Raw genomic sequence first — 17,326 nt, 5'->3', positions numbered from 1 at the left:
CATTTTGGCTTCGCACCTAATACATCTGACGCATTCGTCTTCCTCCTCCCCAGATCCGATCCCCCCTCCCTTGAGGAGGCCAGATCCACCGACCTCCGGCGCAGCAGATCCGGCGGGCTTGGCGGCCATGGGGGCCATGGAGAAGCCGTGCACCCTCCTGGTGCACTTCGACAAGGGCTCGCCGTCGATGGCGAACGAGATCAAGACGGACCTCGAGTCCGGCGACGGCGCCGCCAAGGCCGATGCCATGCGCCGCGCCATCTCGCTCCTCCTCAACGGCGAGACACTCCCGCACCTCTTCATCACCGTCGTCCGCTACGTGCAATCCTGCGACGACCACGCCGTCCAGAAGCTCCTCCTCCTCTACCTCGAGACCGTCGATAAGCGCGACGCCGCCACGGGGAAGGTACTGCCGGAGATGATCCTCATCTGCCAGAACCTCCGCAACAACCTCCAGCACCCCAACGAGTACATCCGCGGCGTCACGCTCAGGTTCCTCTGCCGCCTCTCCGAGCCCGAGCTACTCGAGCCGCTGGTGCCGTCCATCCTCACCAACCTCGAGCACCGCAACCATTTCGTCCGCCGCCACGCGCTCTCGGCGATCTCCGCGATCTACCGGCTCCCGCACGGGGAGCAGCTCATCCCCGACGCGCCGGAGCTCGTCGAGCGCGCGCTCGCCTCCGAGCAGGACGCTGCCGCTCGTAGGAACGCGTTCCTCATGCTCTGCGCGTGCGCGCAGGAGCGCGCGGTCGCGTACCTGCTCACCAACGCCGAGCGCGTCACCGAATGGCCCGATCTGCTCCAGATGGCTGCCGTCGACCTCATCCGCAAGGTCTGTCGCTCGCAGGGCCGCGCCGACAAGGGCAGGTACATCAGGATTATCATGGCCCTCCTCTCTGCGCCCAGCACCGCCGTCGTGTACGAATGCGCCGGCGCCCTCGTGTCCCTGTCCTCCGCGCCCACCGCCGTGCGCGCCGCCGCCAACACTTACTGCGAGCTGCTCTCCTCGCAGAGCGACAACAATGTGAAGCTTATCATCCTGGACCGCCTTCACGAGCTGCGCGCCTCACACAGGGAGGTGATGGTGGATGTGGTTATGGACGTGCTTCGCGCTCTCACCAGCCCCAATGTGGATGTCAGGAGGAAGGTGCTGGATTTGGTGCTGGATCTCCTCACCCCACGAAATGTCGAGGAGGTGGTGCTCTACCTCAAGAAGGAGGTGGTTAAGACACAGGCTGCAGAGGCTGAGAAGGGTGGTGAATACCGCCAGATGCTGGTGCAGGCCATTCATGCCTGCACTGTGAAGTACCCGGAGGTGGCCGGGTCGGTGGTACACCTCCTTATGGACTTCCTTGGCGACACTAACGTTGCTGCAGCGGTTGATGTCGTTTTGTTTGTGCGTGAGATCATAGAGACCAATCCCAAGCTCCGTGTGTCCATGATCCAGAGGCTGATTGACACATTCTATCAGATCCGGGCATCTCGTGTCTGCGTATGTGCTCTCTGGATCCTCGGAGAGTACTCCCTCTCGCTGTCTGAGGTCCAGAGCGCCATTTCCACCATCAAGCAATGCCTTGGGGAACTACCGTTCTACACCGTCTCTGAGGAAGGGGAGTCAACTGATTCCTCCAAGCCAGCCCAGTTGGTGGTGAACTCTGTCACTGTGTCTTCGAGGAGGCCTGTTGTTCTTTCAGATGGCACTTATGCCACACAGAGTGCTGCCACTGAGGCTGCCGTTTCATCTCCAGCTACTGCTCTTGGGTCACTGGCTTCCACCCAGAATCTCAGATCTCTCATTCTATCCGGTGATTTCTTCTTGGCTGCTGTTGCTGCCTGTACCCTGACCAAGCTTGTGTTGAGGCTGGAGGAGGTTCAGCCATCTAAGGTTGAAGCAAACAAGGCTTGTACTGGGGCCTTGTTGATCATGGTGTCCATTCTGCAGTTGGGCCAGTCCTCGTACCTTCCCCACCCTATTGACAATGACTCATACGATAGGATTGTTCTCTGTGTGAGGTTGCTTTGCAATACTGGTGATGATGTGAGGAAGGTTTGGTTGCAGTCATGCCGCCAAAGCTTTGCCAATATGCTTGCTGAGAAGCAATTTAGGGAGACTGAGGAGATGAAGGCCAAGGCACAGATATCTCATGCCCAGCCTGATGATCTTATTGATTTCTACCACCTGAAGAGCAGGAGGGTGAGAGTGAACTACTTTTCTTTCTATCTGTTTTTTTTTTCCTCTTTTTTGCTTTTGCTCTATGGGAACTCCATATTCCGTTCTCTGTCTAATGTGGGTACTGATAATTAGTTCACAAGCATTTAGGTTCCCAAATAAAAACACAGCAAGTTGCCTGACTTCATGCGTTGACATTGCCAATTTAGTGCATTCAAGTCATTGTGTATTTGCTCCAAATGAATTTTGATTTAGTCTTGGACTGGTGGTTCATGGAATAATTTCTGCAACACACATTATATTCTTTTGTGGAATTGGAAAAAGCATCCATAGTCTGTCAATCACTTGTATCTCCTAATCCATGATATCTTATGAATTTGTAAACAACAAAGGTTAACATTTTTCTCATGTACCATTAGGCCTTAAACTGACTGTTTCATGTGTTAACATAGGTAGCTGAAATCATGGATATAGAAGTGTTGTGTTTGATATGTTTTTCTGACTCACGAGTTGACCTATGTTGAAAGAATGTTTGTGTACTGTTAAGGTGATTAACTTAGGTCGGAAAATTGATCTTTTTTGGGGATCAAAGAAATAACGAGATTTGTATATTTCAACAGGATTGCTGTAGGAACAGAAATGAATCAATATTTTCGCTAGTTGGTCTGTACTCAGTAAAAAATTGACCTTAATTCATGTTTAATATGATTGTACTTGAACTAAAGAGTAATTATTGGTACTGTATTGTCTCAAGTGATAGTAAAGCCAGAATCATCTTTTTTTGAAAGCACGGTAATTTTGCTGTTTTGTATTTCTTTCTTTTATTGTTCAAAATTGGCATTTTCCTCATGGGAAATGAGCCAACATGAGTTGGCATAAAGATTTGACCTTAATTCATGTCTAATATGATCGTACTTGGACTAAAGTGTAATTATTGGTACTGTATTGTCTTAAGTGATAGCAAAACCATAACCATCTTCTTTTTTTGAAAGCATGATAATTTGCTGTTTCATATTTCTTTCTTCCTCTGTTAAAACTTAAAAGTTGGCATTTTTCTCGCAGGGAATGAGCCAACTTGAGTTGGAAGACGCGGTTCAAGATGATTTGAAGGCCGCGACTGGTCAATTTACGAAGGATGCAGATAATAACAACAAACTGAACCGCATTCTTCAATTGACAGGGTTCAGTGATCCTGTGTATGCTGAAGCATTTGTAACTGTTCATCATTATGATATTGTACTCGATGTCACAGTCATAAACCGAACAAAAGAAACACTCCAGAACTTGTGCTTGGAGTTGGCAACAATGGGCGATCTCAAACTTGTTGACCGCCCTCAGAACTACACATTGGCTCCTGAGTCAAGCAAGCAAATTCGGGCCAACATTAAGGTTTCATCAACAGAGACTGGAGTGATATTTGGTAACATAGTTTATGAAACTTCAAATGTAATGGAGCGATCAGTGGTGGTCCTAAACGATATTCACATTGATATCATGGATTACATCTCACCTGCTGCATGTGCTGATGTTGCTTTCCGGAACATGTGGGCAGAATTTGAGTGGGAAAATAAGGTAAGATGCCTTTTTTAAAAAACTATTTTTGTTGCTTGTTTTACAAGATGCTTTCTGTTATTTTATGCTACAGGCAGTACTATTAGCATTTCTACGTCATCTGGTTGCAATCCATGCTTAAATTATGCCATGTCCATAGGTTGCCATAAATGAGCAAAAAATCCTCTACATATGATTAATCTGTATGATTTTTTTTTAAAGTTATTACCATAATATACTAATTCATAATGCCAAGCATGTACATGGTAACAACTTGGGGTGTTTGGTTTTTTTGGCCAAGGGATTGTTGAAATGCTCCCTATCCAAACATGTCCTTGATAGTTAAGCTGGAACTATTTTAGAGGTAGCTTCGTTCTTTTTGCTTTTGTTGTATTGGCTTTGCCTAGTTATTCTGGCTGGTGAATGGTGATTAGATACGGTTCACATGGAACAATACATGCAGATAGTAATATGATTTGTTTGTCTTATTAATTATTATTATGACCATTATTTCTTTGTTCATCAGGTGGCAGTGAATACTGTGATTCAGGATGAAAAGGAATTCTTGAATCATATTATCAAGTCAACAAACATGAAGTGTCTAACACCACCGTAAGTTCCAAAGAATACTGACCTTACACATTAATCTGCAAACTAAAATTATGGCTGCTTTTGTATATTAATGTTAGATGTATCTGTAGTGTTATTAGTCATTCAAATAAAGCGCAAAGACATACACAAGCATAGTAATGGCTACTCGTTCACATTGCCGGTTTCATCATACAAGGCTGATGTATTTAGGCCAATACTGCTTCAAGTTTGCTTCCAAGGTTGCAAAGGCTAGTGAGATGGGTACTTGAGTTGTACGTTAGAAAGGTTATATTGCCTTTCTTCTGCTACAACTAAGAACTGGGCACAGATCACACAAACTAGAAGAAGTGTACCATAATTCTTTGTTTGCCCAAGCCAAACTAAATGTCTTGGCACTTCTTTTGCACTTCTGTTTTTAATGGTGGTGAATTGGTTGGAGAACCGGGAAATTCTTTCACTGAACATTTCTAATTTCTAACCGAGTGCTGGGACGTGGGAGTTTGAAATTCTGAGGCTAGAACATGTGAAAAACTTATTCCTTACGTTCAACTGCTTTTCTATTTGCTAATGCATTGACCATTTTCTTTTCTACTGCTGTATCTTATAACTTGACATCAGATCTGCGCTTGATGGAGAATGTGGGTTCCTTGCTGCAAACCTTTACGCCAAGAGTGTGTTTGGCGAGGATGCTCTGGTGAACATCAGCATTGAGAAGCAGGCCGATGGCAAGTTGAGCGGCTACATCAGAATACGGAGCAAGACCCAAGGAATCGCGCTCAGCTTAGGAGACAAGATTACCCTAAATCAAAAGGGCAGCAGCAGCTAGCTGAGCCACGAGTCTGTCCGCGACCACTGTGCCACACGAATATCACCCCAGTTACCATAAAGGCCCTATTTGAACTCAATTTTTGCTACCTTCCCACCAATTTTCATGGATTGCCAATTGTTACCGATGTGCTGGAGTCGTTATGACAGGTGGTAATAGAGGTTTCCATCCTGCATGAACAGGATTATGTAGCTTCGTGTTGTTCTAGCTTACAAAACCAAGATATGTGCTCCCAGTGTTTTATGTTCATTCTTTGCTATACTTGTACTGCCGGGTACTGACTTTATGAATCCTGCTACTGCTACTGCTACTGCTACTGATCTTGATGCCTTCCAAGTTCGAATAAATGATTATAGATATTTTTCTGAGTTCTTTGTTTTTAACAGTTGACTACTGACAGTACATGACGAGAATTACCGTGAGCCTGTGTCTGCTCAAGTAGCAGAAATGATGCCTTCAAGTTTGCCAGGCATACATTAACTATGATCATTTTTTTAACTCAATAACTTTATAATTCAACGATGTAGCGACCAAATAAGAAACACAGTGAACAAGAAAAAACATGGTCCGTGATAAATGAAAATCTAATTTGCAAGTTATTCGTTCAAAGCATAAACTGCTGAACCTCTCCTTCAGTTTCCTTAAGATATGCATCCCTGATCCCATGCAGCTTGGCAGCCACCTCCTGCATGCTGATGCGCTCGCTGGGGGACGTCTTGGTGCAGCAGAGCCCAATGCTCAGCACAGACTGCAGAGTCTCCTTGCAGATGTCCAGCTCTTGCAGCAGCTGTGGGTCAACGATCTGCAGCACATCATCAGGGAAGCTGACCTCTGTGAACTTTGCAATGCTCATCCCGTCCTTGAACATGTCGTCCGTCGGCCTCCTTCGGATGAATATCTCGAGGAGAACAACTCCGAAGCTATAAACATCTGTCGCAGTTGAAACTTGAGCGCCCCCGGCACATTCTGTAGATCGCATGTAGGATTGTAGGAAGGGTTCACAGTTCAAATAAATATAGAGATTATGGAATGCATCGTTATTTTGCTAGAAAACACAATGCAAAAAGGGGCAATATATACCTGGAGCAACATATCCAACGGTTCCATTGATTGCAATTGACGAAGTTGAAACTGAGTCGACAAAAGATGGTGTCGCGGAATCAAATTTGAAACTTGCTAGCCCAAAGTCTCCAACATGAGCTACCATATTAGCATCCAGAAGAATGTTGCTAGGTTTCAGATCACAATGAAGAATGGTTCCTTGGTGGTTATGGTGTAAGTATGCCAAAGCATCTGATACATCCACCACGATGCTTAACCTTTGAGCTAGTGAAATATAGTTCAGATATGACGAGTCTTCACTGTCTCGAGTCAAGTACAGTAAGTTATGCAAGTCTCCTTGTGGCATGAACTCATATACTAGGGCTTTGAAATCATTTCCATTAGAATCCGTACTTGAGCATGCAGTTACGATAGGAACTAGATTGCGGTGCCGCACATTTCTCAAAGCATTACATTCTGCGATGAAGCTCTTTTGTGCTCCACTTGTCTCCAGACTGAAGACCTTGATGGCAACCACATTTCCATCTCGAAACAAATGTCCTTGATAAACAGAACCATATCTTCCCTGACCAATGAGATTAGAGGTTGAGAAGCCCTCTGTTGCTCTGACAATATCACTGTAAGAAATCCTGGGGAATTCTCTACCAAAAGAGGGCAAAGAAACAGATTTTGTCTTCTGTTTTTTCCTCCGGAAGAACAATAAAATAGAAATTAACACCACAAGTGACACAACGGTGGCTACTGGGATCACTACTTTCAGTACAACTGATAGCTTGTGCTTAGATGAATCCAAAGGAATGACAGGACATGCGAGCAGGTGTAACTCCGGTGGCCCACCACAAAGCTCTTGATTTCCATCAATCCGCATAGTAGTTGCACTCTTGAATATCCCTTTTGTTGGGACCTCACCCTTAAGATTGTTGAATGACAAATCTAGTTGCTCAAGAAGCTTTAGGTTTCCAAGAGATGCCGGTATCGATCCGGTTAAGTTGTTGTGAGACAAGTTGAGAGCTTTTAGAGTCCTGATGTTGCCTAATGAAACAGGGATGCTTCCGCTGAAATCATTGTGATCAAACTCGATGTCTTCCAAACTCTCACAATTACCCAAGGTGCTAGGGATTTCTCCAGACATATTATTTGACGAAAGGTACAAATATGTGAGCTGTTTGGCATTGCCAATGTCGGGATGAAGTGGTGCATCTAGGTTGTTGAAAGTCAAGCTAATCTGCACTATTGCTGGAATTCTGAAAAGCTCCTTTGGTATGCTACCATGGAGACGGTTGTTGGAAATGTTTACTACTTGAAGGATTGGAAGGTCTCCAAAGCTTGGAGGTATCTGGCCAATCAACCGGTTGGAGTCTAGATAGAGCTCTCCCAGTTGGGACAGATTTGAAAAGGATGATGGAATGGCCCCAGTAAAGAAGTTGCTGCCTAATGATACTTTCTGCAGATTTTTGAGAGTTCCAAGCCATTCCGGAAGTGCACCTGTAAAGTGGTTCACACTCAAGGATACAATGAACAGGCTGTGAAGGTTTGCTATGCCGGGTGGAAATTCCCCTGACAACTGATTTTCTGCCAAGTACAGATACTGGAGCTGGTTGGTAAGGTTGCCTAATGAAGCTGGCACATGCCCTCGTAGAAGATTTCCTGTCATTGAGAAACCTATCAGCTCAGTGCAGTTGCCCAAGCTATCAAGAAACTCCCAGTCTTGCTTCTTCTCTGCTTGGAGCTGATTGTATTCAAGATTCAGCATTTCCATCTTGTTCAGCCTGCCGATCGTGCTAGGCACCACTCCACTGAAATTGTTCCTCGATATGTCGATGTAGTACAGATTGGAAGCATTTGTCAGTGAAGGAGGGATCTGACCTCTAAAGAAGTTGACTGTCAACTCGAGCAACAGAAGGTTGCGCAGCGCGCTGCCGAGATCCGGTGGCACCTCTCCACTGAGCTGGTTGAGACCAAGGCTGAGGTCAGTGAGGGCAGAAAGATTCATGACGGCCTGTGGAAACCTGCCCGACAACTGGTTGGCACCCACATACAGCTGCTGCATGTTAGATAATCTGGCAAACTCATCTGGGATATTGCCCACGAAGCTATTATCTGCGCAACTGATCACAGTCAGTGTTGTGATGTTGGCAAGAGAAGCAGGGATGGTTCCAGCAAGATTGTTCACTGAAATCTGCAGCTGACGAAGGCCAGAGGGCAGCTCTGCAGCTGCAGGGAAATGCCCGACCAGACCGTTGCGTTGCAGCCACAGCACCCTGAGGCTTGAACAGTTTGCGAAGCTCGGTATCCTCCCCTGCAGCGTGTTGTTGCTCAGGTAGAGGTACTGGAGGTGCTGCAGGTGGCCAAGGGACAGGGGGATTTCTCCGGTGAACCGGTTCGTCGCAAGGGAGAGGTTCCTCAGGAATGTTAGATTTCCGAGGGAAGGAGAGATTTGCCCGACCAGGCCTCGCCTGTCGAGGCGGATGGAAGCGACACGACGTGGATTGCTCGTCGTGCACTGGATGCCTTCCCAGCTGCACAAGTGGATGCTGTCGTTCCATGAGGCCAGGGCTTGCTGTGGATCAAGAGATATTGATGTCTTGAAGTCCAGCAGTGACAACCGGTCTGTTTCGATTCCATCACCGGAGCTGCAGGTGATGGCACTGCAAGCCATGAGCAGCAGCAGAAACTGCCCAATTGCAGTGACCTTCATGGTGATAAGTTCCTAAATTGGGTCAAATTGAAATCTTGGTTACTACGTACATGCATGAATAAGAACAGAGGGAAAATTTCAGATAGCTAGAAAATGTGGCAAGGCATTGAAAAATGTTGCATGTTTTTTAATCATGAGCAGTTAGTATTTTTCAGTTTCTGTTTGCATGCAATTAGTGGTCATGCATTTTAGTTTTTCAGCTGTTAGTGCAGTTTTAGCAGTTAATGCATAGCTGTTAGTGCAGTTTTTATTTAGCTGTTAATGTATGGCTGTTAGATGTATGATTGCTTGGCTTATAAATAAAGGAGAAAATAGAAAAGCTGCAAGATGTTCAAGGCAGCATAAAAATTTCTGCTTGTGTTCGTGTGTGTTCGGCTTGGGATTTCCAACATTTGGTAAAAGTGCCTTGTTGACGATCCGATCACCGTGATGTCATCTGTGGGCACGCACTCAAGGACACCTCCACGCCGAAATCGTCGTGGGTCACCATCACCTCCTCCGCACTGACCACAACACCATGATGACGGTGGTCATGCAGCGCGTCGTCAAGGAGCATTGGGCTTGGTGGTCTACCCCACGCTCACATGGACGAACTATACCGAGTGATAGCTCGTGATGCGAGTGAACCTGCAGGCGCAAGGCCTTTGGGAGGCAATCGAACCTGGTGGCAATGACTACCACGATGATAGGCTGGCATTGTCCACCATTCTCCGCACCGTGCCATCGGAGATGTTGTCCACTCTCGCTGTCAAGGACACCGCCAAGGACGCTTGGGACGCGATCAAGATGACACGCGTCGGCGTCGAGCGTGTTAAAGAAGCGAACGTACAGAAGCTGCGATGCGAGCTTGGCGAGATCAAGTTCAAAGATGGTGAGTCTGTCGACGAATTCGCCAAGAGGGTCACAAGCCTCGCCAACAACCTCCGAGTACTGGGGGACGAAGTCACTGATGTTGAGGTGGTCTGAAAATTTCTGCAGATCATTCCAGAATGTCTCCAGCAGGTCACCATCTCCATCGAGACCCACCTTGATCTGAGCACGATCTAGATCAAGGAGGTGGCTGGTCGCTTACACGCTGTGGAGCAGAGGTACAAGCTCGGCTCTTCGGGCGACAATGGTAGGCAGAAGCTACTCCTCACCGAGGAGGAGTGGCTAGCTCGCATGAAGAAGTACGATGGTGAGGGAGGATCTAGTAGCGGCAGCAATGGCGGTTTCTAGCGTCGTCATGGCAAGAACCATGGGCGCGGCCGTGGCACAAGGCCGCGTGACGGCAACACCATCACGTCTGGCTCAGGAGGAGGTTGGGACAAATGTCGGAACTGTGGCAAATTTGGCCATTGGACCAAGGATTACCGTAGCAAACCGAAGCGGGTTGAGGCCCACCTGACACAGGGTGAAGACGACAATGTAGCGAAAATAGCTCCATTAGGCTATGCTTGTGATTTTGGTGATTAATGATAACATAGTCAATGAGACTAACATGCTTGTCAAAAATATATGTTAGTAGGTCTCATGGATGCAATACAACAAGAAGTTACCGCAGCTGGGACAAAATTTGATTAAATTGGAAAAAGTCCCAGAGAAATTGTTCTCACCGGAAGGTCTGGCGCTGGAAGAATTGCACTCACCGGAGCATTATGTCTAGAGGCAGTTTGCCTCATCGGATGATCAGGTGATAAATAGTGCACACCGAAGGCTTCACCGGAGCATTTAACAGAAGGCGTGGAAAATCCAGAAAAGAAGAAGTTCTACACACTAGAAGGTCCGGTGATGAAGACAGTGCACACCGGAGGTTTCACCAGAGCATTTAATAGAAGGTGTGAAAAATCTAGAAAAGAAGAAGTTCTACACACCGGAAGGTCCGGTGATGAAGACAGTGCACACCAGAGTATTTTGTGCAGAGAAGTAGTTTGGCGTGGTCTGGCTTAGGAAAACTCATCGGATAGTCTAGTGATGGATTGAAGATTACATCAGATAATCCGGTGTTTAGAAGAACCCTGAGTGGAGTTCTAATGGCTAGTTTATGAGAATATACACACTGGATAATCCGGTGCTTGTACCTCTGTTAACGTCGGATCATCTGGTGTTCACAGAATATGTGAGCCATTGGGATAACGGCTAGTCCACGGGGTTGAGGTTATAAATACCCCTCCACTCATTCATTTGGAGTTGTTGGAGTCTAGAGAAACCCTTATACACCTAAGAAGACATCCAAGCCATCCAAGAGCATAAAGTATTCATCCAAGGCGATTAAGCACGCCATTAGTGAGTGATTAGTGCTTATAGGCCTAGAGAGAATAGTTGCTAGATCCTGCAACCTAGAGTGTGGATCAATGAGTGATCCAAAAGTGTATCGAGTGGTACCCCGGCGCCTTGGAGTCTTTGTAACTCACCGGTAACTTGTTGACCCTCTGACTTGGTGTGGAGCGGTGACAAGAGGATTGTGCGGGGACACATATGCCCTTGTCTTTGTGACTAAAGCTCTGAAGTGAAGACGACGTATAAGTGATCGGAAGAGAGGTTAATGGTGAGACCTCGTCTTGGTGGCTTGATGGCTCATCGTGCTTGAGGCCTTGTCTTGGTGACTTGGTATCTCAATAGCCGTGACCGGAAGAGACTTGGTGACTGGGAGCATATCCTTTGTGGAGCTCCAACGTGGACTAGGGGTGGCTTATGTGCCACCGATACCACAGGATAAAAATCCCTCATGCAGAGTTTGTCTCTCTACCTTATTTACATTTCCGTATTTACTTACTTGCAATGTACCTTGCAATTATTTTAAGCGATAGAGTAGACACACTAGATAAGCCTAGAGCACATTTAGATAGAAATTGAGATAGACTTATCTTGTGAAAGTTTTGGAGCCAATAGTTTTTAAGTGTCATAATTCACCCCCTCTTAGGACGTCCTCGATTCCCTTCAATTGGTATTAGAGCCTCATGCTCTTCAATTGGGCTTAATCGCCTAGAGTTGTGACGTACGAGATTAGGGATGGATATTGGTAGTGCTCCACACTTTGACGGCACTAATTTCCCCCGTTGGAAAATTCTTATGACATGTTATTTGAAAGCAAAAGGTCTAGATGTTTGGAGGGTCACCAAAGAGGGGATGAAAGAACACATCACCAAAGCGGAGAAACAATTTGATGCTTTAGCGAAAAGTATCTTTTTATCATCTTTATGTGTTGATGCATTCAATAGAGTATATTCTCTCACCAATGCACATGATATTTGAACTAGTCTCATTGAAATACATGAAGGCACAACGGATGTACGCAATGAGAAATATCATGTTCTTGTGACTAAACTTAATAGCATCAAATAACTTTCTCATCAAAATGCTAATGACATGTACTCACGTATGAATATTCTTGTCAATGAGATCAATGGGCTAGGTTTGACAAAGATTGAAGATGCTCAAGTGGTGAGAAGAATACTCCAAGCTCTTCTTTCAAAGTACAAGCTAATTGTCTCCATCATCTACGACAACCACGACATAAGCAAGATGACTCCAAACCAAGTTTTAGGCCCATGAGATGACCATAAACATAGGGGTTAAAGCTTCTACCTCATCCGACGCCAAGAAACCTGCCCTCGCAAGCAAGCAAGCATCATGTTCACACATGAAGGCGAAGATGAGGAGATAAGAGCAAGAGTTAAGCTCAAGAGAAGATGATTAAGATCAAGATGAAGAGAGCGAAGAAGAAGATGATCAAAGCACCTCAAGTGATGAAGAGATTGATCCCAAGATGGCAAAGCTCATGCTACAAGTGGAGAAGAACATTAAGAAGATCAATGCGAAGATTGATCATCCAATATCCTTGAAAGACTTGGTCAAAATAATTGATCATATCAAGAAGGAGAAGAAGACCAAGAATATGAGGGAGACAAGAGGAAGAAACAAAGCTTTTGCATGTATGGGAAGATGGGTGAGTGAAGATGAAGATTCAAGCTCAAGTGATGAAAGATTCACCATCCACTCCTCCAAAAGAAGCTCTTCCTCAAAGTCATCATCACGCAAGTAATCTCACAAGTGCCTTATGGCCAAAAGTATGAAAAATTATCTAAGTAATGATGAATCCGATGAGGATTCACCCTGTCAAGAAGAATTTCTTGATTTGATAAATGAGCAACAAAGGGCCCTTAAGAAACAATCAAAAGAGCTTAAGAAATTCAATGCACTTAATAACATTCATGCTACCTTTGTTTTTAATTATGAATAATTATTGTACAAAATTAATTTGCTAAACAAGGAACATGAAGAGCTTAAGGTTAAATTTGAGTGCATTGAATCTCAACCTAAGGTCACTTTGAAGAAATCTACCTCACTTGCTTCCACTTCTTGTGATGATTTAATTGATTTATCTAGCTCACCCCTTTGCAATGAGAAATGCATTGAGAATGTTGTTGTAGAATCATCTAATGAACTCATTACACAAGAAAATGGTGAGCTCAAGCAAGAAGTGGAGAAGCTAAAGAAGTACTTGGCAAGACTAAAGGGCAAGAACCATGTCCAACCTTCTCAAGATAACCATGCCACCATGGTGAAGAAGCTTGCGGAGGGGTCCATCGTGACATGCTTCAAATGCCATGAAAAAGACCACAAGTCCTTCCAATGCAAGCAAATCAAGAAGGAGACCAAGGAGAAGTAGAAGATGATAAACCTCTCCAAAAAGACCTCCAACATCTACACCAAGCCCAACTATAAGAACAAGATCAAGAGCAACCACTACAAGCTCAAGAAGAAGAACAATGGCAAAGTGGTTGCACACATGGTTGGGAGAAAGGATCAGGGGTGGAACCAACCTATTTGGGTGCCCAAAGAAGTCATCACCAATATGAAAGGGTCCCAATCGATTTGGGTTCCAAAGAAGACTTAAAGTCCACATATCTTCTCTCTCTCTCTTTCTCCCCTATGAGCAACCTAGTTGGTTTATTAGTTGTAGGTTTCTTTCATGGCACTAGTCCTTCAATTGGTAATCACTAGCTCTTCAATTAGTATTCCTTATGTGCCATGAACCAATCCATAGGATAAATTTTCCACTGTTATCAATAACAAGTGCATGTCTCTTCCAAGTATTCAACATTTGTATGCACACTTTTAGGGGGAGTATATCTTATGGGTTTTGATTTCGAGAAACATGTGTTTCAAGTGATATCTTTTGTAGTCTCATGAAGTGATCAACAAGTCCCCAGAGGTATGCAATGCTTAAAAGATTCAATTAGTATCATTGTCAATTCATTTTCTACATTTAAGCTACCTTCATGCATGATATGTCTTAAACTTTCTATCTTGTCATATTGCCTAGTTGTGCATATGTTTTACTCTCATCATATGAATGCACACATATATGGGGAGTTTAGTTATATCATGTGAGTTTCATGATTTGTGATCTTTGTTTATCTTTTGTAATTGGTATCAATGCCTCCTATTCTTTCAATTGGTATATCTTTTCAATTGGTATCAATACATCATGGATCATAGATTATGAAGCTCTCTCCCAAAATGCTCTAATATTTTTTCCTTGAGCTCAACATGAGTTTGTAAACCTTTTTGAGATTGTTGACAAAGGGGGAGAATTTTTGAGACCAAAGCAAGATGCAAGAACTATCTTGAGTAGAGTGTTGACAAAGGGGGATGCATCTTGAGTTGACAAAGGAGATGAAGAAGCTCTTAAATGGGTCGATCGAAGGAGATATAAAAGAAGGGAGATTGTAGAAAAACAGGAGATATAAATTGGTAAGAACATGATTTCCTTACAATTAGTATCATAATTTGTTCTTACCATGCATCCAAGCAGAGAGGTATGGCCAACTTTTGAAATCATGTATTCTCTTAATTGGTCTAAATTGGTATCATTTGCCTCTTACTTTGGTTGTGTTGTCATCAATCACCAAAAGGGGGAGATTGCAGCGAAAATGGCCCTATTAGGCCATGATTGTGATTTTGGTGATTAATGACAACATAGTCAATAGGACTAACATGTTTTTCAAGAATATATGTTAGTAGGTCTCATGGATGCAATACATCAAGAAGCCACCGTAGCCGGGACAAAGTTTGATTAAATTGGAACCTATTGTCATGCATCAATCTTGGGAGGTTCACCATACGGATGTCAAGTCGGCATTCTTGAATGGTGATCTCCGGGAGGAGGTATACGTCGCGCAACCGCCTGGCTTCATCGACAACAAGCACAAGAACAAGGTGCTACATCTCCACAAGGCGCTCTACTGTCTCCACCAAGCACCACGCGCCTGGAACGAGAAGCTAGATGCCACTCTACTCACACTCGGGTTTCATCGTAGCATTTTTGAACATGGAGTATACACACGAGGTGAAAGTGGGAGTCGGCTGATTGTGGGTGTCTACGTCGATGACTTAATCATCACCGGTGAAAACACCATCGACATCCACAAGTTCAGGGGGAGATGAAGAACTTATTCCGGATGAGCGATTTGGGAGCGCTCAAGTACTACCTCGGCATCGAGGTGCAACAAAGCCCGTAAAACATCAAGCTTCGGCAATCCGCCTATGCTCTGAAGATTTTGGAGAAGGCTAGGATGGTGGACTGCAACCCCTATCAGACTCCAATGGAGGTACGCCTCAAGCTCATCCCCGCTGGTCGATGCTACTCTCTACCGGAGTCTAGTCGGGAGCCTCTGGTACCTCGTCCACACCCGACCGAACCTGGCCTACTCAGTAGGCTACATCAGCCGCTTCATGGAGGTGCCATGTGAAGAGCACATCATCGCCGTCAAGCGCATACTGCGCTATGTTGCAGGGACAAAAACATTGGATGTTCTCTACATGGCCGGGAAGAAGAAGAGCGCGTGGCCATGTCTGTTGGGCTACAGTGACAGTGACATGGCCGGCGACATCATTGATAGGAAGGGCACCTCTGGGATGATCTTCTTCCTCGACGGCAACCCCATCACCTAGCAGTCGTCCAAGTAGAAGGTGGTGGGACTGTCATCCTGCGAGGCAGAATATATCACCGCAGCCTCCGCAGCGTGCCAAGACGTTTGGCTAGCACAGCTTCTGAGTGACATGCTCAGCTTAGAGCCCAGCGTGCCGGTCCTAAAGGTGGACAACGAGTCCACAATCTCGTTAGTCAAGAACCCAATGCATGACCGGAGCAAGCACATGGACACAAAGTTTTATTTCATCTGGGAGTGTGCAGAAAAAAGCCAGATCAACGTCGAGTTCATCCGCACGGAGGTGCAACACATTCTCACGAAGCCTCTCACGCGCGTCAAGTTCATGGAGCTCCGTGCAAAGATTGGCATTGTCAATACCCAAGAACTGCATCAGGATTAGTGGGATTTTGTTGCATGTTTTTTTAATACTGAGCAGTTATTATTTTTTTAGTTTCTGTTTGTATGCAATTAGTGGTCATGCATTTCAGTTTTTCAGCTGTTAGTGTAGTTTCAGCAGTTAATGCATAGCTGTTAGAGCAGTTTTTATTTAGCCGTTAATGTACGGCTCTTAGATGCATGGCTGTTTTGCTTATAAATAAAGGAGAAAACAGGAAAGCTGCAAGAAATTCAGGGTAGTAAAAAAATTCTGCTCGTGTTTGTTCGGCTTGGGATTTTCAACAAATTATTGGTACTTGAAATACCTGAGGGATTCTTCGCCACAGCTGAGCCTTTTCCGGTGACTTAAGTGCCTTTTGCTTTGTTTGTTCCTCTAGCAGGATTCAGATTTCAGAAAACATGAAAATTTTGGGGGGCACTGCAGGAAAAGGGCTTTTCTTCAGAACCCTACGGAATCAAGCATTTTTTAAGCAAACTATGGAATGAAGCATTGAAGCCTCAAGGAAGAGCTTGAAACTAGACGAATGAGATGAAAAAAAAGGTTGAAGACGAGATGCTTACAGTTAGCTGATCAGTGGAGCAGTGGCCGGCGACCCGTACCAGCGAGAGGACGGACAGCTAACCGCCGGTGAAGCAGTAGCCGGCCGGTGTGGAGATTACCAGACCGAGCTGCTAAAAGCACGCGTATGCTTGCAGAGCGTGTGGGATTATATATCCTTCGCCGTACCGTACTAAATTATGTGTTTACAGATGATGACAGGATAGTCTTTAGGTAGGCGACTCATCCACAGGCTCGTTTCTGTTCAGCAATTGCCAAACGAATCAACCATGTTCGACTTCTCTGTTTTTTTTTAGGAAGAAACCGAGCGTTAGTTTGGTGGGAGGATCATTGGGTTCGATCTTTCCGATCCTGAATTCGATTCCTGAGTTTGAGTTCAGGATTTTCTATTTGGCTTTACTTTAAGGATGGAATCAGTTTATTTATACCCTCTAATGAAAGCTGAGGCAGTGACAAATATTATGCCTTTTTAAAAAAACCATGTTTGACTTCTCACGATCTTTAGTGTGTATTCCTCCCTTTCGTCATTCTTAGGTAATATAGTAAGGATCCGGTT

At 45.0% G+C, this 17,326-nt stretch overlaps 2 protein-coding genes across 2 annotated transcripts; one reads left to right on the top strand and one right to left on the bottom strand.

The window, feature by feature from the left end:
• On the top strand, positions 1 to 5,506 carry LOC133886039 (coatomer subunit beta-1-like). Its single transcript, XM_062325761.1, has 4 exons — positions 1 to 2,194; positions 3,233 to 3,742; positions 4,248 to 4,333; positions 4,931 to 5,506. The coding sequence occupies exons 1-4, from the start codon at positions 128 to 130 to the stop codon at positions 5,136 to 5,138; spliced, it is 2,871 nt and encodes a 956-aa protein (XP_062181745.1). The 5' UTR covers positions 1 to 127; the 3' UTR covers positions 5,139 to 5,506.
• A 70-nt stretch (positions 5,507 to 5,576) lies between these two features.
• On the bottom strand, positions 5,577 to 16,883 carry LOC133886038 (putative receptor-like protein kinase At3g47110). Its single transcript, XM_062325759.1, has 4 exons — positions 16,773 to 16,883; positions 16,517 to 16,629; positions 6,219 to 8,910; positions 5,577 to 6,104 (listed from the first exon to the last, which is right to left on the bottom strand). Exons 3-4 carry the CDS (start codon positions 8,896 to 8,898, stop codon positions 5,743 to 5,745), a joined length of 3,042 nt encoding a protein of 1,013 aa, XP_062181743.1. The 5' UTR covers positions 8,899 to 8,910; positions 16,517 to 16,629; positions 16,773 to 16,883; the 3' UTR covers positions 5,577 to 5,742.
• Positions 16,884 to 17,326: the final 443 nt, after the last annotated feature.

This window comes from Phragmites australis, chromosome 12, assembly GCF_958298935.1.
Source record: "Phragmites australis chromosome 12, lpPhrAust1.1, whole genome shotgun sequence".
NCBI classification, from domain to species: Eukaryota; Viridiplantae; Streptophyta; class Magnoliopsida; order Poales; family Poaceae; genus Phragmites; species Phragmites australis.
This window is presented reverse-complemented; position numbering and strand designations above follow the sequence as displayed.